This window comes from Elgaria multicarinata, chromosome 13 (genome assembly GCF_023053635.1).
Source record: "Elgaria multicarinata webbii isolate HBS135686 ecotype San Diego chromosome 13, rElgMul1.1.pri, whole genome shotgun sequence".
Lineage (NCBI taxonomy): Eukaryota > Metazoa > Chordata > Lepidosauria > Squamata > Anguidae > Elgaria > Elgaria multicarinata.
The window spans coordinates 3835855-3862568 of record NC_086183.1 but is presented as its reverse complement, the minus strand read 5'-3'; the positions used below and the strand labels follow the sequence as shown (position 1 = coordinate 3862568).

General features: G+C 47.3%; 1 protein-coding gene across 1 annotated transcript in view; it reads left to right on the top strand.

Annotated features, from left to right (window-relative positions):
• The window catches only part of NFYC (nuclear transcription factor Y subunit gamma), a 71460-nt gene extending 45026 nt beyond the window's left edge, over window positions 1–26434 (top strand). Inside the window, exons 3-10 of the mRNA XM_063140511.1 lie at window positions 4235–4306; window positions 8711–8824; window positions 10674–10769; window positions 19656–19829; window positions 20597–20755; window positions 23449–23556; window positions 24855–24914; window positions 25471–26434. Of these exons, the coding sequence (XP_062996581.1) occupies window positions 4235–4306; window positions 8711–8824; window positions 10674–10769; window positions 19656–19829; window positions 20597–20755; window positions 23449–23556; window positions 24855–24914; window positions 25471–25590 (903 nt within the window). The 3' untranslated portion in view covers window positions 25591–26434. The remainder of the gene's footprint in view (window positions 1–4234; window positions 4307–8710; window positions 8825–10673; window positions 10770–19655; window positions 19830–20596; window positions 20756–23448; window positions 23557–24854; window positions 24915–25470) is intronic.
• The last annotated feature ends 280 nt before the right edge of the window (window positions 26435–26714 follow it).

The following is a 26714-nucleotide window of genomic DNA, read 5'->3' as shown; positions in this document are numbered from 1 at the left end:
AAGAGCCTTCTCGAAACCGAGACGGGCAACTCTGTCTTCACCACCGGCCTTGACACCACCACGAACGGAACAAATACTGGCTTCTCCGGTTCCTCCTCCATTCAATATCATTGCAATATACCGACCGAGGACACAAGTGTAAGGGCATCAATCTCAGAAGGAGAGATTAGAGGCTCTTCACAAGATCCGACACTGGCAGAAGAGGGTCCTACCTCCCCTCGATACCGCCAAAGCCAGCAATTGTCTCGAGATACCGATGGACATCAGTACCGACAAAGACATGAATCACAACTGATGATCGATGCTGACACACATCGGTACCAAGATTTCGATACCGACACGCATCGGTACCGAGATATGCCTCCTCCTGATACCGACGGCCGTCGGTACCGTCCCGTTTCACCATATGGATACAGCCGGGATCGCTCACCGGCTTCAGCCCATTCAAGCCAATACTACGACTATGGGGGCCACCCCCGCACACCAAACAGGAGGCAGGATTGGCAACCCCCACATTATTCTCTGTACTATTACGAGGATTGGAGGCATAGGCGAGAGCAAGACTTTTATTACTACCAGGAGCACTATGCTCCTTATCCGCGCTTTCACCAGCCCCCATCAGAGACAATTTCCCGCCCTCCACCCGCGGAAGATACTGCCGCTATGCCACCACCGCCACAACCCTCGGTACCGAGACCTCCACCTCAACCGGTGCAGATTATGGCACCGACTACGTCGGTACTGTCGCAGGCTCTGCAATCTTTGCCCACAGCTAGGAAAAGGGGAAGTGCATTGGATGAGCCGTCTGATGAAGATTATCAATCAGACTCCTCTCAAGAACCATCGCCGGTACCATCCATCCCTTCTCCGGATGATTTAGTTGTAGCGACAGATGTAATCTCCCCCTCTGAAGACTTGGCACATTTCACGGACCAAGTGCAAAGGATGGCGAGATCCCTGGGGATTGAAATGTCCCAGCCAATAGAAAAATTAAACAACCCGGTGTACGACGATCTATACTGCGAGTCATCTACCCTAGCGGCAATTCCATACTTACCTGTGCTATTACGCACAGCACAACAATCATAGAAAATGCCCTCATCTATGCCACCAACGTCGAGGAGGCTGGACAACATTTACAAAATTCAAGAAAAGACAGCCCCTTTCCTCTTCACCCATCCCAAACCCAATTCAATTATCGTGGAGGCGTCCCAAAGGCGCACTCAAAGAAAGCATAATGCTACGTTGATGTGTCTTGTCTTGTCGAGGGAACTCCAACGCTCTTGTATGGTTAGTCAATAGTGGACTATTTAGTCAACGTACATGAAGTAGCCCCTTGTTGACTAACATCTGTCAGGCAAAAAACACGCCACGGTTGGTTATTTCCCCAAAATAACCAACCGAGATAAAGACAGGTTGCTTACCTGTAACTGTAGTTATTATTATTATTATTATTATTTATTTATATAGCACCATCAATGTACATTCTTCGAGCGGTCATCTGTGCAGTCACACATATGGGGCTCTGCGCCTGTGCGGGGCCAGCTTCGGAAACTTCTCTAGCTGAAAGTCTTTTAGGCGGGAACCCCTCCCCCACCGTCCACTGAGCATGCTCAGTGGTTCCCGCCTAATCCCTCAGTTCCTGAAACCGCCTAAACAGTCTCACTGAGGAGAACCACCAAGTGATCAACTTTAAATGACACCATAGTGGGGACGGTGGGAGGGTTGTGTGACTGCACAGATGACCACTCGAAGAACTACAGTTACAGGTAAGCAACCTGTCTTTCTTCTTCTTGGTCTCTGTGCATCACACATATGGGCGATTAACAAGCTGACTTACCGGAGGTGGGTGGTGTCAGATGATGGATGAGTTTCACAGAATTGCCGATAGGATGGCACGCCCAAAAGCGCAGTCTCTACGCGCTCTGATGTCCAGACGGTAGTGGCTGGCAAAAGTCAGGGGAGTCGACCAGGTATCCGCTTTGCAGAGGTCAGCCTGCATGTTGGCAGAGGATCCTGAGACATCCCTTACAGGGATTGGTTTATGAGGCACAGTGGCCAGATTTGATTGCTTGGGCCTTGCGATCCCTTCATGTGAATAACAAGCTGCTCACCCTGTGGAACACTCAGGCTGGGTTCAGGCAACGCGATAACCCATGGTGGTTTAAATAACTGACGGTATCTTGTTGTGCGGAGGGAGGTTTTAACCAACGGTTGGTTATTTGGCCAATCACTGGGTGTGAAATGCTCCATTTTTAAAGATGTTCGAATTTCCTCACTTTTGAAAGTGGATCATTTTACACCCAGTGAAACTTTCAAATCATTTGGGAAGATTACCTGTGGTGCATCCTTTTATCTTCCAGGCCCAGTTCAAGGTTCTGGTGTTTGCCTTTTATAGCCATCTCACGCCCTGGGCCCTGCATATTGCTGAAATGGTCCCCCACCCCATATAAGTCCCCCTGCCTTTTAAATGCTAGTGAGAAGGGCGCTGCTTAGAAACCTCTCTTCATAACAACAGCCGCAGTGATGACATGCGCCAGGCTTCTCCTTCCCGCTCCATCCTGCATGATCCCATAGCTATGGACAGTAGGGCAAGAATGTCATGCAGAGAAAGTGGATAGAGGTTGCCTCTTCCCTTGGAATGCACAGAATTGCCTAAATCAGCGGTTCTCAACCTGTGGGTCGGGACCCCTTTGGGGGTCGAATGACCCTTTCACGGGGTCGCCTAAGACCATCGGAAAACACATATTTCCGATGGTCTTAGGAAACTGTATTGACTGGACTATGTCATGTATCATCTTTTGTATTATTAAAGCTATTGTTATGCATTATTTTCATTAGCAAACCATCCCATGACAATGGATCGTGTAGAGAAGAACGAAAATAATTTTATGGTTGGGGGTCACCACAACATGAGGAACTGTATTAAAGGGTCGCGGCATTAGGAAGGTTGAGAACCACTGGCCTAAATGAACAGGGCAGCTGTAAACTCCCCCCCCCCCCCGCACAATACAGATGGAATACAGACTCCCCCCAAACCTTTTGGCATGCAGAAGAACTGAAGCTAAGGTTAGAGCAGACCGGCAGATATCAGACAGCCCGGCCCCTGCTCTAGCAATGGGGCTGCTGTTCCTAGAATGGCTTCAACATGGTGTTAAACTATGACAGACTTTGGTTGCACCCTGGTCACAGCCACTTCAGGTGACGTTTGCCTGTTCAGAGTTGACACAGTCCGAGGGAATGTGCTGTTGACGTATAGCCAACTTGGCATAATGGGCACATCAAACACTGGTTGTATGCAGGGGAAGTTGGGTGGCAAAGTGAGACAGTAAACCCCCTGCCCCCCCCCCCAAACCCCATGCCTCTCCTTGTAAGAAGTGAGAAGAGATGGAGGATAGATCAATATCTCTTGTAGTGACCCTGGAGCTGTATTACATATTTCCCCTTGAACTTTAAAAATGGCTGTCCTTTCTGACCTTGGGGGCAGAATGTGCAAAGCATTATTTGTTCAAGCAGGATTAATTTTTAGGGCATCTGGAGTTGAATTTTCTTCTGCTAAGCCTGTTTTCTTGTTGCATAGGAAATTTTATGTTACATATTCTAATGTTGGATGCACTTTTTTTCCTTCTTTTTCACAGCTGGACATGTCTATCCCCAGCATGTCACAGCTCCTAACTTAATTCAGGGTCTTGAAGATTGTGTTGTTTACCTAATTTGGCAAAGAAAGCCAAGGAATTGTCATCCCAAGTTTGTTTAGCTGGATGGTGACCAGTATTCGTTCTAGTGAACTTCAGTTTAATATGCACTGTGGGTTGAACATGCATGGAAACCATTAGAATACATTTAACCATATTTTGTTTTCAGCTCATGTATCTATGGAGAGCTTGATTACATGAAATCAAACTGTCCTTTTCAGACCTGTGGGGTTATTGCATAACTGTAGCAACAGAACACTAATAAAAGAGGAGGAGGAGGAGGAGGAGGAGGAGCAAGAAACGTGAACTTACTACGTTTGCCATTGCTTGGGAAATATGGGCACTCTCTGGTACAATATATTTCTAAGCCAGCTTGTGCCAATTGTAGATTTTTTATGGATACCTTTGAATATCCTCTCCTCGATCCAGAGGGAGAGGCGGGTAACAAATAAATAGATGATGATGTTGGTGGTGGTGATGTATTGAATGCTGTGTAGCCAGGTGATAGTAAGTCTCTTTCTTTCTGTTGATTTCTGCAGAAAGACTTCAGAGTTCAGGAACTTCCATTGGCACGCATTAAGAAGATCATGAAACTAGATGAAGATGTGAAGGTAAATGCCTTGCAAAAAAATTTTCTCACCCTGTGTAAAACCAATAGTTCTGAGCTCATTTGATTTATTATTGAAAACACCTCCCTGGAGGGTCCCTCTTTTTTCCCCAAGTTGGTAATAAAGTGCAGCTGACCTGCGAGTTAAAATGCAGCACAAGCAGCTGTGATGACGCTGGCAAAGGCCTTATGGCAAGTGAGGGCAATTCATTCTTTGAGGGTGGACTCAGGATGCCAAATGTTCCTAACTGAAGTTAAAAGTAGGCTATACTGTGTACAGCTCCCATTTTAGGACAGTTTTTCAGCTTCTCGAACATGTAAATGTGGTCTTCCATCCCTCCGCAAGCAGAAGTAGGCCACTTTTTTCTCTTTTGCTTTTTTGAAAAATTGCAAGCAGTCGATTGTTTTGAGATGTCAGAAGGATCGGCCTCTGTTTGCACTTATGACTGCTATAAAGTTACACCTTTGGTTCACTTTTCCATATAAGGAGGGAAGTCTGGAGCCAGAAGCCTCCTTTTGTGGAATTGCTCATCAATGGTGGGGCAAATCACAGCAACAAGATGAGTCCTGCAATTTTGCTAAAAGAAGAAGGTCCTGTTTGGTTTCCTTATCATAGAGTTGCATCATGGAATATTAAGAGGAGTCGTGAAGTCCAACTAGTCCAGCATCCGGTTTCCCACAGTGATCAAACAGGTGACTTGTAGAAAGCCCAGGTGTAAGCAGCAGATCCCCCCTCCTGAGCTGACATTCAGCAGCAAAGGGCCTCTAAACCTCTGTAAGTTTCATATAACCATCATGACTAGTAGCTACTGATAGGCCTTTTGTCTGTAAATTTGGCTAACCCCTGTTTAAAGCCATCTAAGTTAATGGTGATCGCATCTTGTAGCAGTAAAACCCATGCTATTCTTAATCTTCACTTTTTGCACCTATTAGAACAAGTCTTTATACAAAGTCTTTCTACAAAACTATAGTGCGACCACACTTGGAATACTGTGTACAGTTCTGGTCACCATGCTTAAAAAAAAGATATAGAGCTGGAAAAGGTGCAGAAAGGGGCAGCTAAAATGATCAAGGGGCTGGAGCATCTCCCCTACGAGGGAATGTTACACCAGCTGGGATTGTTTAGCTTGGAGAAGAGGAGACTAAGAGGAGACATGATAGAGGTGTACAAAATTATGCATGGTATGGAGAATGTGGATAGGGAGACATTTTTCTCCCTATTTAGATAGGGAGACATTTTCTAGAACCTGGAGCCATCTCATGAAGTGGGAGATTCAGGACAGATAAAAGAAAGTACTTCACACAGTGCATAGTTAAACTATGGAATTCGCTACCTCAAAACATAGCGATGGCCACCAATTTGGATGGCTTTAAAAGGGGATTGGACAAATTCTTGGAGGAGAAGTCTATCAATGGTTACTAGTCCTGATAGCTGTGTGTTACCTCCAGTAGCAGAGGCAGTAAGCCTGTGTACACAAGTTGCTGGGGAACATGGGTGGGAGGGTGCTGTTGCACCGTGTCCTGCTTATGAGTCCCTGGTTGACAGCTGGTTTGCCACTGTGTGAACAGAGTGCTGGACTAGATGGACCCTTGGTCTGATCCAGCTTGGCTCTCGTTACGTTCTTAAAGTCCTTGTCTTTGCTCCTTCTCCTCTCTTTCTTTAGTAGCAAGACTTGGGGGGGGGGACACAGATCAGCCCTGTCCTCTTTGAACTGGCCTTGGTGACATTCAGGATTCAGAAGGGTTCTGTGAAAGCTGCACCCTTGGAGAGAGTCTAAACCATGAGCAGATACAAAAAAAATCCATAGATCTAGAGCAGGGCCTGACCTGATGACAATAAAATATCCCAAGTTTATGCATCCAAATGATGTTTCTTGTCTTGGTCCCCATGCCCCATTTATTCTCTTCTTTTGACCTGTTTTTGTTTCGTTTCGTTGCTTTCAAAGCTACATTTCCTTGCACATGATTAATGGCTGATTAAAACAAATTCCCTATTTTTGTACATATCTAGTATTGGTGTGCTGACCATGTGTTAAAATTTATTTACAGTAGAAACTGCAGCCTCATCGTGATCTTCTCAGATCCAACTACACCAGTCAGGTGCTGGTTGCCCTCTTTCCAATTGAGGATTGGCTAGGTCCCACTGTTGGTCTTGAACATCAACCTAGCCCTCTAAGGAGTGTGAAGGGAGGGGATGACATCTTGGCATTTTTCTTGGATTTATGGAGTGAATGCTGGGTTGTTTTCAAAAAGTGCACAGGCACTTGGGGTTAGGTCTAGTGTCCAGTCTGCTTGGGACGGAATTTGAAATCCATGCAGCGCAGGCCCCTTATTTTACTTCTGGAGACCAGGATGCTTCAACAGATACTTTCTGAAAATGGTTGGGCATCTTTGGGGCATGCAGTGGCCACTTTCCGCCTCTGGACCCCCACCCCCACTGTGGAGCACACTTCTGCTGCAACGTGGCATGGCCGTGGCCCCCAAAATACAGAGGTTTAAATAGGACAAATTTAACTTGTTTTCAAATTTCAGCAGGGGTGGTGGAGGCCTCCCTTGCCTTAAAATTAGGGGTGTGCACGGACCCCCCGATCCGCCCTGCGGGCCGCTCCTCTTCGCCGCGGAGCTCCGGCTCCGAATCGGAGCTCCGCAGTGGAGGGGAGTGGCGCCAGGTAAGGCCCCCCTCCCTCCTCTCCCTTACCTGCGTCCGTCCGCAGTCCCTCGGCTTCTTCAATTGAGCCCGGGGCTCAACCAGGAAGTCCAGGCCGCACGTCCCTCGGCTTGAAGAAGCCGAGGGACCGCGGACGGACGCAGGTAAGGGAGAGGAGGGAGGGGGGGTTACCGGACCCCGCCACCGCCCGTGCGGCGACGGCAGCAGAGCCCGGTAAGGGACCAAGGGGGAGGGGGGCCTTACCTGCATCCGTCCGCGGTCCCTCGGCTTCTTCAATTGAGCCCGTGGCTCAACCAGGAAGTCTGGGCCGCAAGTGCGGCCTAGACTTCCTGGTTGAGCCGCGGGCTCAATTGAAGAAGCCGAGGGACCGCGGACGGACGCAGGTAAGGGAGAGGAGGGAGGGGGGGTTACCGGGCCCTGCCGCTGTTGCCGCATGGGCGACAGCGGCAGGGCCTGGTAAACCCCACTTACCTTTCTTCCGGAGCTCCGGATCAAGGTGAAGGATCCGCCTTCACCTCGATCCTCCTCGCAACGCTCCGCCGGCCCCCCAATCCTCTTCACCTCCGCTTTAAGGGGTGGCGAAGCACCCCGCTCCGCTTCTAATTTGTCAGTCCGATTAGAAGCAGAGCACATCCCTACTTAAAATGTCAAACATAGACCATTTCCACACACATCTTGTAATTAGGGCTCAATGCTTAATCAATCAAATAAAAAAAATCTTTTGATTAAAAGGCTTGTCTCCTCACCGTCCAAACCCCCTCCCCAACAAACAAAAACAGGCAACAGGCTTCTTAAAAGAATTATTTTAATGGAAGTATATACCAATCCGTGGGTGGCTGATGCATTCTTGAAAGAGGTATTGCTCCTCTCACATGCAGGAAGGAATGCTTCTTTTGAGGTGGCTGCTTGCTTCCAGGTTTGCGTGAATTTAAAAACAGAGTGCTTATCTTATTCATAAACGCATTGAATTGATTAAAACCCATTATTAATTGTCTTAAGATTTCTTTGAGCGGCTATCTTACTTATACTGTACCTGGAATGTTATTCAGAGAGGTAGTGGGAGGTGAACTGAAATTGGCAGTGTGATCAGTGTGACTTTTCCTATGTGAGGGAGGAAGTTGGCCTGCTAGGCCAGCGGCTCATAGAATGCAATGCCTATTCTTACATTGCAAGGATGACCAAGACATGTGCACACTTGCCCTGTCTCTGCTATTTCCCTGTGTTGGAGGAAAGGAACCCAGAGACCTCCATACCCCTTCAAACATCTTATTGTCACGGCCTGTGACGGAACCTACTTTGAAATCATGCAACAACTTGAGCTGGAGAAGCTGTGAGCTGCTTTTACATTTTCAACCTTTAAAGTTGAAACTCTGTAAGTCACAGAGCATAGAGGAGTCCCAGGGGCAAAATCCTGCTCTCCCATGAAGCTCAGCGGCTGACTTTGGACCAGCTGCTTTCTCTGTTTAGCCTACTTCACAGAGCTGTTGTGAAGATAAAGTGAGATAACTCCCACAGGTGCCACTCTGAGCTCTTTAGAACAAGAGCAAGCTACCAATGTGATATTCTGAAATAAGTGATTTGACATCTCTTTCCTGTACATGGAAAACGTGCACTCTCTGGGCTCTGACCAGCGAGACTTAACCAGGAAGATGGTGTGTACCATCAAGATGGTGGAGGGGTCCGCAGCCAACTTGCTTTGTCTATGGTCAGTCAGAGTAATGTGACCCCTTCTCTTTGCAGATGATCAGTGCGGAGGCACCCGTTCTTTTTGCTAAGGCTGCTCAGATATTCATCACGGAACTGACGTTACGAGCCTGGATACACACAGAAGACAATAAGCGCAGGACCTTGCAGGTAATGGACGATTTATATCTGAGTTTCCTTTGAAGTGCCATGGCACCTCCTTTGCTCTTCGAATATTCCGTCGGGTGAAGGTGGGGAGAGACATAGCAGACAAACTATATCTTGCCAGTCAACTTAGGTATGCAAATGCCCAGCTGTGGCTTCTCTGCTGCAGAGTGGTTCCAGTACTTGCAGGGGAGAAGGAGGAGATAGGAGTTTAACCCTTTCCCTACCCGCCTCTTCCAGTCTGTTCCACTGCAGATGCTCATTTGGAACCCTGGCTGAGGAAAAGGTGCAGGATCAGGTGCGGGTAGAGTTGGTGGGGAAAACTATCTCCTGGGAACCTCCACGGAAGCTCTGTGCAACTTCAAACTGAAGCCAGACTATTGTTAGTGGCTGCCAGACCGGTTTGTTATTTTGCAACAGTTTGAAGGCAAAACCAACTAATTTTTGTGATTGGAAAAATTCCTGCTTGCAATTAATAATGTTGTGGCTAGTTGACTGAATTAGCAGTCCACCTCTGTATCGCTTGTTGAGCAAACACATTCCAGTATCACTCAGCCTTGATCTCTTGAGAGCTCCACTGAGAGACCTGTGGTCGTATCTCCCATGTTTTTTAAAAGACCAAATGTAGCTTTGGGGACCCCAAGTTGGAACGTGCATATTTTTTTTTCTGTGGAGAAAATGCTCAAGTGAAGCAATTCAGATTGGGGGAAATTAGTCCAGGGAGAACAAGTTCCCCACCCACCCCAAGCATCATGGCCCCAATTTGAATGTGTTGGCCCAGTGGCTGCATTTAGCATTACAAAAACAACAACACAAGGTGCGCTCCCATCATCACAGAGTTGTAAAGGCTGTCCTGGGTTTGAGGAGCTCTGTTCTATCTAGTGAGTTGCATCGTCTTATACCACCAAAATTATTATTTTTCGCTTTAAATGGCTCTTGGAAAAACCCTTGGGGAAGATTGCTGGAGCAGGTTATAGTGGACCCAGGGGCAGAAGTATATTTTCAATTGTTTGAAAATAGCCACATTACTTTTTTGGGGAGGGGGGCCTTGCACTAGGTTGGAACATCAGTAAAATCTAGCGGCAGTTCTTTGGTGCCTGACCACTAAAGCCTGGGATTTTTCCCATCCTGATGTCCCACCACCTGATGAAAGTTAGTTGATACTAGGGGCCCGTAAAGGCTCTCTAACTTTGTTTTAGCCAATGAAGTCCTGGATGCTGGAAACCTCACCTTGCCCTCTTCAGACTTGTAAACATTTGTTGTGCCTGGCTTTGGCATTAGAATCATAGAATAGCAGAGTTGGAAGGGGCCTACAAGGCCATCGAGTCCAACCCCCTGTTCAATGCAGGAATCCACCCTAAAGCATCCCTGACAGATGGTTGTCCAGCTGCCTCTTGAAGGCCTCTAGTGTAGGAGAGCCCACAACCTCACAAGGCAACTGATTCCATTGTCGTACTGCTCTAACAGTCAGGAAGTTTTTCCTGATGTCCAGCTGGAATGTGGCTTCCTTTAACTTGAGCCCGTTATTCCGTATCCTGCACTTTGGGAGGATCGAGAAGAGATCCTGGCCCTCCTCTCGATCCTCCCAGAGTGGATCCTATTTCCAAACTGGTCTTTCCCACAATGAGAGCTAGAAACTTTTTCCAGGGGACAAAGTGAAAGCTGAGAGCCTCAGGATCCAGAGTTCACCATCAGAGTCTGCCCTTTAGCCAAAAAGCTCCCAGACTGGCTTATACTTCTGAGGCATTTAGTGTTGCTTGCTAATCTGAGCAAGATTGATGTTAACAACATATAGACAGGCAAGAGTTCTTGAACCCAAATCCTAAATGTTCACATTACCTTCTTTTTCTTACAGAGAAATGATATTGCCATGGCCATCACCAAGTTCGATCAGTTTGACTTTCTCATTGACATCGTTCCAAGGGATGAACTTAAACCTCCCAAGCGCCAGGTGAGAGTGAAAGGGGGTCTGGTGCGGAGTTCAGGTGTGCGGCCTCTTAAAAGTTGGAGTGGGGGGGGAATCCTTTGCCAAGATTTCTGTCTGTGTTGAAAGGTGCCTTCTCCCATCTTGCTGTGTCCCCCACTGCCCCGCCTGCAATAAAGTCACTGGGTGAAAAAAGTGTTCAGGCTATTCAGGAACGATTGCTCTGAACAGGCTTCATTTGCTGTCCCATTCCTGCTTAGCTGGGATTGTCATAGGACCAGTCCAGAAGCATTGTGCTCATTCTAAACTAGCTTTGTTTGTCCTCGGTGATTGGCTCTGTAGTCTTGCGCTGATCTAATTGTCGCTGGATGATCCCTAAATCACTCTATGAAAGGGAGAGAAGCTTGGACAAAGAAGGGAAATATGGCACCCAGGCAGCAGGAAATTGGGGGGACAATGGGAGTACTAAAATGTGAAACAGCAGTGTGAAAAAGGCCAGGACACAACTTACGAATTCTACTCAAAAATACCCTGATAAGACTATCCTGATAACACAGTGATACAACGGAGGGCAAACAAAATTCAAAGCAGGATACAAGCAAACACTTTTCTGTTGCCAAACATAGCAACAAACCAGCTTCTAAGCTCCACAGTTATAGAGAAAACAATTTATTAAATGACAAAGACTCTTAAGTTCCCAAGAAGAATCTGTTGCAGTATATTCTTCTCTGTCTTTCAAAATCTGCTCCATGTTACAATATCCACTGTGTGTAATTATGGAAGTTAGAAGTTGTTTTATTGCTATGGTTGGCAACTGGAAAATGTTTGGTTGTCTTTTGTTCTGGGTTTGTATGCACTCCATTGTGATTTAGTGTTATAAGGATACTTTTGAGTAAAATTCAAAAATGGTTTGCCCTTGAGTGGAAACCGGTCCTCTTGGTTTTATTCTGAGCACGAAAAGGTGAACATTATCAGTGATAGGGAAGGATTTTCAAAATGCTTGGTAGGGTCAGAAAGCACGGTTCTCCATCTCCATCACTCCCAATCAAAAGTGGTCCAGCATCCAGTGCAGCTCCCTCTAAAACAATGCTTGTTTTCCATCTTTTCTGTTTGTTTGGAGTGTCTGGGATATAGTAGGTGCTTTTATAAATAATAGATCATTTTAAGGTAGTGCAAGCTGAGCACCGTGGACGTGGGCTATGCATCTAGAGTTCCTTGGTGCACTACATCTTATGTAGCAGCACTCTATCCCCCCAAGACAGTCTTCCCCAGAGGTTTTAGTCTACAACTCCCATCACCCTCAGCCATAGTTGATGTTCAGGGGTGATAGGAGTTACAGTCCAAAACTTCTGGAGGCTGCCAGGTTAGGGCAGGCAGGGGGTTCTACAACATCCTTCAGCATCCTTTGCAGTGTGCGAAGCTGGCGTAAAGCTGGCAAAGGGACGGAGCTCATGGGAAACTCTCTGGGTCCCCTGCCCTCAGCTCCAGCGGTGTGCCTGCAGGTTGGCTGCTGGCGGGTTGGGAGATGTTCAGCAAGAGCCACTCAATGTTGATTCCCAGTTTTGGCTGCTCTGTGAGTTCAGCGACAGAGGCTGACGGGCTTCTCAGAGTGGGGATCTGAGTGGCAGTAGCAGATGCTTCCAGCAGAGAGGCTTCTTCACTGTGCACCATTCCCCATCCTGAGCAACCAAGATCATTGTCAGAGGCTGTGGGAGGCAAAGCACAGGCTACCAGCTCCACCTTAAGCATCCTCCTCCTGTAACACTTTTCCCCCTGTCTCCCTCTGGAGCAGCCAAAGGCCGGAGGGGGCAATACACAGGCAGCTGATGGAAAATAGGGGTGGGAGCGTTAATGGATGGTGGAGACACAAGGTCCACACTTGTTACAGGTTGTTATCTGTAGTGTAGAACCGGGCCTTCAATTGTTGGATTTAGGCGGAAGTTCAGCTCACGGGAATGCCTGCCAGGGCTTGTATCCTTCCCTGTGTTAGATGGAACAAGTTATTTGCCCAGCTTCAGTTGTCCTCTGCTTTAATAAATATATATATATATATATATATATATATATATATATATATATATATATTAAAAGTATGGTACAATATATGGCTTATTCTCCAAAAACCTTAATTTTTCTGTCATGTCAGTGTGACAGGTGGTATTGCTGGTGCCTTTGAGTCAGGTAATTGAATGCTTCAGAAATTGTGAAAAGCAGCATGAGTATTGATTTGAAGTGCTGAGTGTCCCCCGCTCCCTGGACCCACAATTGGGCACTTGATTACCTGCACAGTGGGTTCCTGTTACATAAGCAATGACCTGCGCACGACGCCGTCGGTTTATGCCAGGTGCTTATAGATTGGACGCATACAGGCTTAAGACACTTTTATGTATATATTTGCTCACGTCCAATTGGCTGGGCAAAAACATTAACTTATTAGAACAGCAACAACAAACAAACAAAGCATTGTGCTAATTAGAAGAACCACCATCTTCCAGAAGACTTCAGATCTTTCAAGAAGCTCTACAGAGCACCAGTTCAGGTCACACAGAGGCCCCAACTCCAACTCCTCCTCCTCCTCGCAGCAAAGAAAGAACCACCCTGGGAACAACACATCCCGAATCTATGTGGGCAGTCATTGCTCCTGTAAACATCCTTGACTGGAAGCTGTACGGTGCTCGAAGGGGCTTTCAGTCGGATGTTTACAGCGGCAGGCTGCTGCGGTCCTCCTGAAACGAAGCGGGTTTGTATTGAAGAGTCTCTCTGGGGTGACACCTGGCTGGAGGCAACTGCAGAATTAGAGTATGTTCCGGATCAACTCTTTAAGTCAGGACTTTATACTGAACCTGCCTTACAGTTCAAAAATATCTCTGCCTACAAAAATGCTACAAGGCTTCTTGTAATACATAAATAGACCCACAGCGTAGGTTCTGTAGATGTTGCTACATAAGTTGACTTTATTGATTTGTTTATAGCCTTTATTGCTTTTGTATTCCACTTTCCTCCAAGGAGATCAAGGGGGTGCCTATTGTCCCTGCCCCCTTATTATAATATGCCTGTCTTACGGTCGAGACAATGCGTTTGGAAGACCACTAGAGACAAGACCAAGTGAACTTTTCACAGCAATGTAACAGTCCTTCAGTGCCATCCAGGTACAGGGCACTTTGACAGGGTTCCATGAGCAAACAAGGCAGGTCCTGCCCCAGAAAGGCTTTCAATCTAAATTTTGACGGTGTGGGAGGGGAATGAATGTGAGCAAATGCAGCTACATGTAATTAGGCTTCATTACATGAAGCAGGAGTTTTCAAATGATATTTGCATGCATCTTGATGGGTGTTTGTGGCGACGTCATAAGCAGCCCTTAGTCGGTGGCCTTCTGTAGTTTGATTGCTAGTGCAGGAAGAAAATTATGGGGTTAATAGGCAATCCAAGTGGAGTTGGTAGATATGCCAATGGCAATTGCTGATTGCCTCTGCAATAATCCATCAAACCATTGGTTAGCTTTCTCCTGAAATCTACGGTGATGAAATGCTGCCTATTCGCTACTGGGCCAGGTGTAAGGTTCTAGGACTAGTGTTTGTTGTTTATTCGTTCAGTCGCTTCCGACTCTTCGTGACTTCATGGACCAGCCCACGCCAGAGCTTGGGCTGGACTAGTACACTGCTTTTGTACACTGGACTAGTGTACAAAACCCTAAACAACTTGGGGCCAGGATACCTGAGAGAGCGCCGTCTTCTGCCCAATCATTGAGGTCATCTTCGGGCATGTTCCTGGTGGTTCCACAAGGACCTGTGGTCCGATTAGAGTCCGACAGAGAGACTTCAGTGTAGTGCCCCTTTTCCTATGGAATTCCCTGCCTTTGGAAGTCAGGCAGGTGCCAATGTTGTATTGATTTTGGCACCTCCTGAAAATGTTGTTCCAAGAAGCTTTCCCCAAACGACTGGCTGTGGTTTTATCTGAACATTGTTCATATAATATATATATTAATGGGTTTTTTATTCTTTTATTCTATTTGTTCACTGCTCTGAAACTTTCAGATAGGGAGTGGTATATAAATATTGTAATAAATAAATTAATATTATGTGAATGCCCCAGACCTGGGAGGTTTAGGAGATTGTGGAAGCAATTGCGTCTCATTTGTTTAGGGCTGCTGTTGCGGAGATCTGGGGTTATCTAACAACTTCTGCAGGAAGATAGCTCTGAGGAAGCTGACTCTCCAGGATTCCTGCAAGGACAGCCTGCTCTCTTTGAAATCCAATCCCGCGTCAGTACAGCAGTCTCTGCTTCTGGCATCTGATCACCACAGGGAAGGCCTCTTGATGCTGGAGCAATCTCCTGCTTCTGTGACTTTAAAATCCCCCCTATATCTCAGTACAGGATAGGTATTCTCTCTGGCTGGGGGAGCAGGGTAGCATTTCCGGCATTGCAGAAACATCTATGCCAGCTGTGGGTTTCTGGGAGTTGGAGTCAAGCACATCTGGAGGGCACCAAGTTGGGGAAGTCTGATCTAAACACGAACAAATTGCAATTTTCAGGAGGCCGCTCTAGTGAATACATTGCTATGTATTTTGTATCTTTCCTTCCGTAAAAAAACAAAAACAAACACAGATTCGGGACTCATGCTGATGTTCACATTTGAAATGTAGAATGGTACAAATAGATCCTGCAACACAATGTTGCAGTGTGGAGTGCTTCTGTTCAGTTCCAGGACACTCAATTCCATTCCCCCACCACCACCTCTCCACCACTCCCAGCAGCATTTTGCGGCCACTGAGTATGCTCAGTCCTCATTGGGCTGCTTTGAGTGTTGCCCTTAGGGTCTTTTCTAAAGATTTTTTGGTGTTTTTGCCATCCTTGGGTTCCCCCAAGCTGGCTGTACCTCCCTCTTCGGCATGGATGGTGTCATTTCGGTTGCATCAGGAGTGGCATTCACCCCTGATTTTTCCTGGGGAGCCACGTGCATGGGAAATACAGCATTAAAAACAAAACTGGCCATTTAAACCCAAGCCCTAACGCAGGCTCAGAAAACTAACAGGTTGTTCCTTCCCTAAAGAATCCAGGTGTGGCATAAGGAGGAGCGTGAGCGTGCTCCACGTGAGGTTGGCTCACTGCAGGGAGGCTCCAAAGACCTGGGCCAAGCTTTAGCACACACTCAATCACTGCCGGCAGGGTGGGCTGCAGCGCTCTGACGTTTCTTCCGCTTTCCCTCCTTCCTGGGTGAATTCCAGCGCATACTTTTGGCAGGGCCTTCACTGCAAATGTACACCAAGTGAGGTGCCGTGTTAGATCTCTCCTTCCGCTGCCCCAGGAGATCAGGGGTGGGGAAGTCTGCAGCTCTTTCTGCCATCCACATTCCAAGGATTTCAACACTACATTCCATGGAGCTTTGGGGCAGCATGAAGTCACCCTCTGCCTCTGTATAACTTGCATTCCCAGTTAAAGCTTTGCAGTGCTGCGGGCAGAAGTGGCTTTACATCTGGAGCAGCTTGAGCCAGACCGTTTCCTGCCCACAGAATCAGCCGCTTGTTTTCAGCTCATCTTTCCTTGTCATGGGCACTCAACCACACACCTTCACTGTATCAGTTTGGGAGCGAAATGGGGCCACCAAAAATAAGGTAGTAGCTGCTACGTATTTAGTGGGTTCCTAAGGTACGCAGAAATATGCTCATGTATCGGCATTAAAAGGAAAATGTAAATTTAAAAACACACTCGAAACAGCCTGACAAAGATCTGTGAGATTTCAGAAAGTATACAATAGTGAGATGTTATTTATGGGAAGGCTGGGAGGAAATAAAGGTGTGCAGAGAAGAGGGAATTGGCCTGCTTAAGCCATTATCAGCTTATCAGCATTATTTTTTGTGAACCACCCAGAGAGCTCCAACTATTGGGCGGTATAGAAATGTAATAAATAAATAAATAAATAAAAATATCTAAAAAATAAATTTTGGAGGAAAGGATTAGGGTTGGTGGGATATGTGTCCCGTGGTTTAAAAAAATAGTTCTGCCCCCTTCCCTAGGTCGAGGGGCATTTCAAGAGGAAGGAAAGGGCGTCTTCTCTTTCCCATCCTCCAGCCTCCTCTCACCCTGTGCTCTGTAGCTCTGCAATCCCCTGAGCCCTCTAGCACTATATAGCACAGCCGAAGAAGATCTCATGGGGCTTGGGAAGGAAGAAAAGGTGTCCTTTTCACCTCTGTGCCCCCTCTACACACACGGCTCCAGTTCCAGGCTGGCCGGAGCTCCAAACAGCAATTCTTCTCTGAAAGAATGGGGGGAAACACACAGCATCGTTTTGTATCAGCTTGCAAAATAAGTGTTGACTTCTCCCTTTCCTGTGTTCTTAAGTGAACGGGAACGTCTCTGGCACTCATCTTTCGGTGGAGAGATAATAGACTCAGTTTTAGACAAAATGGGGGATAGGGGAATTAGCAGGCCTGCCTTCTGCTTGCAAAGCAGCCTTCAATCCTTGTTGAGTGGTAAAGGGTTTTTTCCTCCTCCCCATAAAGATTCTTGTCCCACGCCATAGATCCAGGGTCAGCTGCCTTGACACAGACCAGTGACTTCACACAAGAGATCCTTCTGTGATGTTGATGGACTCCATTCCAGCCATTCTTGGCGGTGCTGCCTCTTGGCCTCTGCTAACCTACAGGGCTACTGGCAAAAGGGCTGCGTGACTGTTTGTGAGCGATTTTGAAGCAGTAATCCATTAAAGTCTTGTAGCTGTTTGTTTCCAATGTGCTTCAGAGACTATTTAAAAGTGTGCTTGGATTTTTTATTTTTATTTTTTTCCGGAAGTGTGTGTTAGTAAATTGCTTTGTGTACTCTGTCTCTGTGAAGAATATTAAGATGGAAAGTCAGAATAAAGCAGGACCTACAATTTGGAGCACTGGAAGGTGGGACTGTTTCACACACTATGGAGAATAGACCATGGAGATAATTTACTCAGGGTTAGGGAACACATTGAATTAGCACTTGGGCTGAGCAGGAGTGATGGACGGCACAGTAATGGGGCCCTTGATGCAACAGAGGCTTTCGAAAGGGCTTTGAAAATATTTTGGGATCTTGTACTCATGAGTGCTTAAATATCATCTACACGTCTGCCTGCCTGGAACCGGCTGTTGAGTTTGAGCTGCCAGTGGCCTTCAATTCAGTCACAGCTGACCAGACCAGGAGCAGCAACTGGCAATTGAAAGGCAAAAAACCTCCATCACCTTTTGGCCTCTGTAGAGATTCTTCTCTCTCAGCCTTCATGGGTCGGAGGGAAAGCAAATGGAAGTTGTTTGGCAGGTGGTCATTGCGTGTGCTCCACCGATCTGGCATTTTCCATGCAGCAGCGCGTGTAAACATCCTACACTCTCAGCTGTGACTTTGTGGTGGCTGGGAGAAGGTTGTTTACCGCCTTCTGCCATGGATTGGTCGTCTCAGTCTGTGGGTGTAGAGTATTGGCCATTATTCCTGGTGGGGATGGAAGGGTACATTACTTGCATCTATTCCCTAAATCCTCTCTTTCAGTGATATAAAGGAGAGTTTCAAAATGGGAAAGCGAGCTCTTTATTTGCTTTTTTTTTAAGCGGATCAGGTTTTGTTGGATACATTTCATCATAATTTATTGTTAATAACTCATTGGTTTGGTAGATAATAAAAGGTGTCCATTAAAGCAGGCGTGCACAGCTTTTTCTGCTCTGAGGGCAGCATCCGGTGTCAGCTGGAAGCTGAAGATGCATGCAGAAACCCAACCGCCCCACCCCTCCCCTCCCTCCCTGCCTACCTGCAGAGATCTAGGAATTGCTGGGATGTGCGTAGAGGAAAAGCCTTTCCTATAGGAGAAAAGTGGGGGGGGGGGGGGTTTCCGGCTATGTGGTCTGCAGGTTGCACACCCCTGTATTAAAGCTTTCTGGCCAAAGGTAGGACTCTTGGTTATCTAATGCTACCCATTCCTTCGGGGGGGGGGGGGGCAGCAGAAGCACCAGTCCAGATTACACTGTATGCTTCAGGAGAGGGCACTTCTCCCCCAGCCCCGGAATTCCGTATCTAGTAGAAACATGGAATAGAAATGCCTGCAGTGGTTATGATCAAGGTTATTTCAGCCATCTGAATCCACGTTGAAGAAATTGCAATGGGAATGATCTACTCTCATTCCATTTCTGATATTTTATATTCCACCCATGGTTCAAGGAGCTCAGGATGGCATCCAAGAGCACATCCCATTTCATTATTGCTTAGGCAGGTTAGGCTGAGAAATGGTGACCGTTCCAGGTCACTGTTCATAGAATCATAGAATAGCAGAGTTGGAAGGGGCCTACAAGGCCATCAAGTCCAACCCTCTGCTCAATGCAGGAATCCACCTTAAAGCATCCCTGACAGTTGGTTGTCCAGCTGCCTCTTGAAGGCCTCCTACAGCACCCTGCATCCATCAATTGGAGGATTGCCAATTCTTTCACTGCCTGTAGTGATACATAAACTCATCCCATCCCCATAATGGGGAAAGGACTCCTACTTCAAGAGCAGCCCCACACATCCCGTATCTCGCCCCCTGCTTATTGCCCAGATATACAAAATCCCGAAATGATGGAGCTAGAAGGGTCTTGACAACAGGAGTGAATGAGGCACGTGGGGGAAAGCAGGTGATTGATGCATACTTGCAGTAAAATGTAACGACTTTGCCAGTCAGAGGGGAGGCAAATGGAACCAGTATCAACTCCTCACCAATCCTAAGGTGCTTTGATCTATCTATCTATCTATCTTCCCATCCGGTGGAATCCATCATTTTCATCTCAGTTGGCTTCAGCTGGCAGGATGTTACTTAGGGCTTGAACTGTTCATCCCATGGTTTTGCTGACGCTGCTGTCCTGGGTACCACAAAGAGGATTTCAGCTAGTGAATTTGGCTTTTTAACGGTTTTCTTCTTCGTTGGCGCAGGAGGAGGTGCGCCAGGCCGTGACCCCAGCGGAGCCTGTGCAGTACTACTTCACGCTTGCTCAGCAGCCGGCAGCGGTGCAGGTGCAGGGCCAGCAGCAGGGGCAGCAAACGACCACGTCCACCACCACGATCCAGCCAGGGCAGATCATCATCGCACAGCCTCAGCAAGGGCAGGTGGGTATATGGGCATCCCACAGGACTTCTGCTCTGCATTGGGGTTGTTATTTACCGTTTTTACTGGGCTCTTTTTCCATTTATGGTTGAACACCGTAAAGTGCAAGCAGTAGGGTCGGGAAGGGGACTTGGAGTTGAAAGGAGAAGACCGTATTAAGGACACCTTGCTGTAAGGTAGGAAATATTGGTAGGAAAACTAAAATCAAGCCTACAATTCTGTAAAAGCAGCCTAGATGTCAAAATAGTTATCTATCCGCTGTTAACAATAGGCTGGACATTCAAGTATTATTTGATTGAAGTATTTTCATACCACTCCTCAGCCTAGAAGTCAAGATGACACCAGAGAGTGAGTTTAGCACGTGAGCAAGGATCGACTTAAATTTGGTGGGCCTGTGTACTTCACGCCTCTCTGGTTGCAGAGATGGCATTTATTTACTTACTGGTTTATTTATTGCATTTCTATACCGCCCAATAGCCAAAGCTTTCTGTTCACGTTCTCTTCCCATTAGCAGTGGTGGCAGCAGCCCTGTAACAGCAGCCGCCCACTCGGCTTTCGCACGTGGCTCCCTTAGCGCCCAGATGTAACCCTCACGCCTTCCTGGAGATCCTCAGCGTGCCGGCCTCCGACAGATTGTGGCATGGTGGCAAAATGTTGGCCGTTCCCTTCTTTAGATGGTTTGACGAGGGCCTCCTCTCCGCCCTGGCCGCGTTGCAGGACTCCAGCTGAGCTTGAAGCCGCCTCTGAGTCTCGGTCTCTCCCCTTCCAGACCACGCCCGTCACCATGCAGGTGGGCGAAGGGCAGCAGGTGCAGATTGTCCAGGCACAGCCGCAGGGCCAGGCGCAGCCGGCGCAGAGCGGCACCGGGCAGACCATGCAAGTCATGCAGCAGATCATCACCAACACAGGCGAAATCCAGCAGATCCCGGTGAGAGCCCGGCAGCTGTCCACTGCCGTCACCGTCACGCGCTCCTCTTGTGGGCTGTCAAGAGGGAGGGCTCGTCTGCAGACGGTCTTCGTTTCGATCTCTCCTGCCTTTAAGCCCAGCTCAGGATGTAGAAATGACCCTGTTTCTGCTCAGGGGACGTGTGTTGTACCCCCGTCTGCTCCCTGCCCCGCGCTGCTTTTGAACCTGCTAGCCTAGGAGCCTTTGCCCACTCTTGCCTCAGTTCCCCCCCCCCCCCCATGGACACTCAGTCAAGCCCACTCGGCTACACTCCTCCTGCTCTTCCACTCGTGGGAGTTTGCAAAATATCTCTCCTCCCCCCCCCCCCCCCGACCTTAGCAAAATATTTTCCACGTACATCTCAAAACTGACTCCATAAGAGCTGGGGAATGTGGTGGGAGGGGACGACGACGACACACTTTAACTGGCCTCTTATTATTATTATTTATTTATTTATATAGCACCATCAATGTACATGGTGCTGTACAGAGTAAAACAGTAAATAGCGAGACCCTGCCGCATAGGCTTACATTCTAATAAAACCATAATAAAACAATAAGGAGGGGAAGAGAAAGCAAACAGGCACAGGATAGGGTAAACAGGCACTGGGCAGGGTAAAACTAACAGTATAAAATCAGAACAGTATAAAGTCTGAGATGAAGGCTCCGTGTGCAGCAAAGCAGTACGTTAAACCCCGCAAAGTCTGCCGTGTCCATTTGGAGTTAGTTAATCTAGTTAAAATCTAACCAGGGGCCTCTCCTTGCAAATAGCTGCCCCCTCCCCACAGGCATGTTTCAGTGCTGAAAGACAACGGCATAGAAGCTTGTGCTTGCAGAAAGTGTATAGCTGCTACCGGGGGTGGGGGTGGGTGGGGCTTTGCCTGCAGGGGGTGATGGCTTTGAGAGCGAAATGCTGCATGCTGGAGAAGAGGTCAGCAGAGGTGCAAACCCCAGGCTCCAGTAGTTTTCGGACATTGACAACAGATTTTAAGGCACTTTTATCTAAAATATTTCCCACCTGCTCCTTTTTAAAAAGATGCTGCATATGTATAATGTGCTCGTGTCTAATGTTAAAGGGGGGATGAGTTAAGTACTTCAGCATGGTAATTAGATTTTAAAGCAAACAGGAATGTTTGGTTGAGTGTTCCCTCTTAATGTTTGATGGATATGGGTATCCACCACATCAGTGTTTGTCCCACCTGATTTCTTGACATTCCTGTTTTGTTTTCATGGAATCTTTAAATACGAGATGCAAAAGCCCTGGGCAGCCTCCCTGCAGTTGTCATATAGAGCATGGATTTTGATTGGTGGGGGGGGAAACACTCTCTTTCTAAAAACAGGTGTAGTGGAGAGAGCTGGTGGAAATAGGGAACCCTGAAAAGAACGCTACTACTCCAAGTCAGCGTTTTACTTCAGCCTTCCTTCCTGCAAGGTGTGTGGTGGTGGTGGGGATTTATGTGCCTACCTACACTAATGTGGCACCCATGGACACCATAGAGGCCTTCCTCAGCACCCACGAGGCCCCCTGCCCCTGCAATAATAATAATAATAATAATAATAATAATAATAATAATGATAATAATAATAATAATAATAATAATTGTGTTGTACCCCGCCTCGATCCAGGGGGAGAGGTGGGTAACAAATAAATAAATTTTATTATTATTATTATTATTATTATTTTTATTATCATCATCATTATTGAGCTGAGTGTGCCACCTGAGCCCCGAGGCATTCTTAGGAAAGGAAGATGGTGGGTGTCTGGGAGCCCGGGCGGCACTGATGAACAATTGGTGTTGGACATCAACTGGTGGGCAGAGGAGGGCCGGCTGCTGGGGAGAAAATGGAGGCAGGTGCATAAGGAGAACACATGCATGAGCGGTGGAAGCAGCCCCGGCACGTAGAGCAGACGTACCCCTCATTTCTTAAGGGTTCCCCACAAGACCACCATCAAATCCAGCTCTGTGGTTTTTTAATATCTAACATTAAAAAATAATAAAGATTCACGAGGATGCCTTGGATCTCTGTTTTTGTACTCTGGCAAGCACCAGATCTGTAATTTTTAGTGTGCAGACTATAGCTGCCACTGTAAGCTTAAATTTGATGAGGGTTTGTAGGGGGTGGGAGAGGGACCCCATGTAAAAAGATCCTGCTCTGTCTCTTGGTTCCCCTTCCTCCCAACCCGCAAAACTGGCAGCTGGAGGCATAACCACGGCAGGCAGCGGGGCTGCAGGCGGCCGGGGGGCGGGCGGCATTCTTGGACTGTACAGGAGCAATGGGAGACATTCAGCGCTCAGCCCCACAAGCCCCTTCCACTCTTCTCGTGCCCCTCCCCCAGGTGCCCTGCATTGGCCAGTGTCCAGGATGAACATCCTCTCGCTTCACTTGCTTTCTGTAAGGGTACTTTTGTTCCGAATTGCATTTATCGCTTCTGCTAGCAGCACTGGGAGCAGGCTCGCCCTCATTTCGCTGAATTGCTCTTTTTCTGCGGTGCTGGGTTGGAGGTAGCGGGGTAGGGTTGTGCTCACATTTCAACTCCGGCTCTGTTCGGCCCTCCAGCCTGTGTAATCTCTCTGTGCCTCTTGGAAACCAGAAGGCAGGCTTGCGGCGTGTTTCAGGTTACCAACTCTGTGTCATCTCTCTCCTCCCCCCCACCCCCACCCACCCCGTTTATAGGTTCAGCTCAATGCCGGCCAGCTGCAGTATATCCGCTTAGCACAGCCCGTGTCTGGCACTCAGGTGGTCCAGGGCCAGATCCAGACGCTTACAGCCAACACACAGCAGGTACAAACGGGTTTGATAAAAGCTCTTAAAATATCCTCGACCTGCTGGAAAGCAGTAGATTTTTCCGAGGTGCAGGCATTGAAGCAAGGGATTGGAATGGTGTTTGGGGTAGCCTTGCTTACCTTGGGTTTCTGCTGCTGGACTTCTGCATTAGAAAAACAATACAATCCTCAGCTGTTTGGGGAAATCTGTGTTGTTCCTGCACCTTCATATATCAAGCAAGATCTGAGATGTGCACACTGGAGCAACTTCCAGAAATGAACCACGTACTGTTCACATATCTAAACAAAACATTATCTTTTTACAGTTAACACCCACTTTTAAGAAGTACCTTACACACATCAGTGAAAATTACAGGATACTAAAGATAGTGTTTTGATGCGGGAATGTGAAATCTGGCTGTTACGTAGCTAAGCTCTGTTCCTTCCCTCTTTTTCCAGGGCCTTTGTAGCGCTCAGCTTTTCTGTTTTGGCCCCCTGCCAGACTTTACGTTGCTATTCTTTGTACTATTCAGGCACTGTATCTATCTAATTTCCAGTGCTCCGCAAGAACTATTTTCGTCACTGCTAAATACATTCATTAAAAGCATCCTTTCTGTCGCAAGTAACAGCAGCCTTCAACTCTTCAGACCTGTGATGCACTTCTCTCTGCAACCTGGGAACATTTTTTTAAAAACAGTTAGGATTGCCTTTCTCCTTCTCAGTCCCTCCATTCTTCCACTCTCACGCCCCTCTACCATTTTTCTCCTTTTTTCTTTCTTTTTTTAAAAATGGGGCCTCCCATTCAAGATGCAGTCCACGTGTGGGCCCCAAGCCCCCAATTTCTGGAGCATTAGACCTCCCCCATCCACTTATCAGAATAGATTTACAACTAAGGACTTCCTCAATATGCAGGCTGGTGGTTCTGGGAGATGTAGTTCAATACATCTGAAAGGTGCCAGATTGAGGAAGTCGGGCCTTACGGTCCATTGACCCTGTTCAGATGACATGTTAAGCCACAGTGGTTACACATTTTGAGCTGGCTGAGCATGTCATGAGTACCATGACTTAGCGTGTCCATTCCTAACTATATTGGCTACATAACTATGGTCTAAACATGCTCACTAACCATTTGCGGCAAAAGGGTTGGCGGCCCAAGCATGGCTTAGTGTGTCGTCTGAACTGGCCCAAAGTAGTCTCCAACATGCACTTTCTCATTGGTGTGTAGTTAAGCCATGTGTCCTTTGACCACCACCGCTGCCACTCCCTTTTTTTCCAAGAATGGGGCTGCAAATGTTAATAAATCCATGTCTTTTGTAGATTGCACAGACGGAAGTTCAACAGGGACAGCAGCAGTTCAGCCAGTTTACAGATGGACAGGTATGAGCCTCGGGAGCCATGGCAGCCATTGTTGGGCCATATTGGTGTAGTCAGAAGCTCTCCAGAAGAAAGCCGGGCCTTCTCAGGGTTGTTAACTACACAGGTGCAGGCCAGAGGGGTGTCCATATCGCTGCCACTGCTTTCATTAAGAAAAGAAAAGGCTGTGGGAGTTCATGGTTTGGGTGAAGTTCATGCTACGGCTCCATCTGCTTGATTAAAACTAGGGTGGTAAACAGCACAGATCCTTTCCTCGCTTTGAATACTTCCTTATTGGCGAAGGGATTCCTGTTGACACTGGCAGTTGTGAGTTTATTCCCAGTTGAGTAACGCAGATTGTGAAAGTGAGATATATATGGGGTGCTTCAGTTGTTTGCTTTAGAGCAGCCTTCCTCAACCTGGAGCATTCTGGGAGATGCAGTCCAACACATCTGGAGCGCCCCAGGTTGAGGAAGGCTGCTTTAGAGCATAGTGGATTCCACATTTTGCCTCTTTTTCAAGATGCCATCATCCCATGTGTTCAAAGGATGAATGGGTCTCATTCCTTGTTCTCTTCCAGCAACTGTATCAGATCCAGCAAGTGACTATGCCGGCTGGTCAGGACATCACCCAACCCATGTTCATTCAATCCACCAATCAGACGACAGACGGACAGGCCCCGCAGGTTACAGGAGACTGACATGGTCCGGGCAGGAGGGTTCCTGCTGCCGCAGAATTCACGCCAACTTGATTGATGTACCACCGACCAGGTCCAGAAGGCCTCCGTAACTTGCTTCTTCCCCGCCCCTTCCCCAATATATATCTTCATTTGATACCAAGCAACCAAGGGCTGTGATCTGCATTGTATTATATGAACTGCTTCAGTCTGGTGGGAGGAAGTCCTACCCCACGAACTGAAAACGACGCAATATTTTTCTTTCAGGATTTTTTTAGAAGTTGCAAATTCTACATGGCTCTGTACACACTGACGAATTTTTATAAGGAACTGTCAAACGATGTCACTATTCCTCATTTCTCTATTTCTTCAATGGTCCGGCATCTTTTCTTTGGCTCTTCCACTTCCCGTCCGATAACCTTCAGGTTCCAGGATTTGCATCCCGTACCACCCCTGCTTTAGCATTAGATGGATATATCCTATTATTATAATTCAGTCATTAAGTGTGTGAGTGTACAAGTGTAAGTGTGTGTGTGTGTGTGTGTGTGTGTGTGTGTGTGTGTGTGTGAATGAATATGAGAGAGAGAGAGAGAGCTAGCTGGGGTTTCTCAATTTTTTCAAAAAAACGTCCCAGACGTAGGTGCTGCTATCTGCAGCTTCCAAGGACAAAATCCAAGCCACAGGTGTTTCTGTATTAAACCTATTTTCTAAAGGCTTTAAAGTTAGCCTTGACTTATTTTGGAAATATTTAACATTTGGATACGCAGATATGCGTTATTGGTTAAGTGTATGAAGTTCGGTCAATTCCTGTGTTTAAAAGCTGCATGAAATGCAATAAACTCCCCCCCCCCTCTATGGTACTAAAGTACTCTGTGTCTCTCTCAGCTTCTCTCACCAGATGACCCTGCCCCCCCAAAATATCCTCACTCGGTCAGAGATGACCCAAGACATTTTGGTCCTTATGGTAGAAGGTACAAATGGCCCCTCCTCTCTGGTGGTAAAACCCACTGTGTTTTAAGGCTGTCCGAGGCAGGCCATCAGGCCTGGCCAAGGGGTAGATTTGGCCCTAATCTATTTAAGAGGCTTTGCTCAGTCCACACACTTGAGTGTCCCTCCGTGCTGTCATCTTCCTCCAAAAAGGGGTGGGA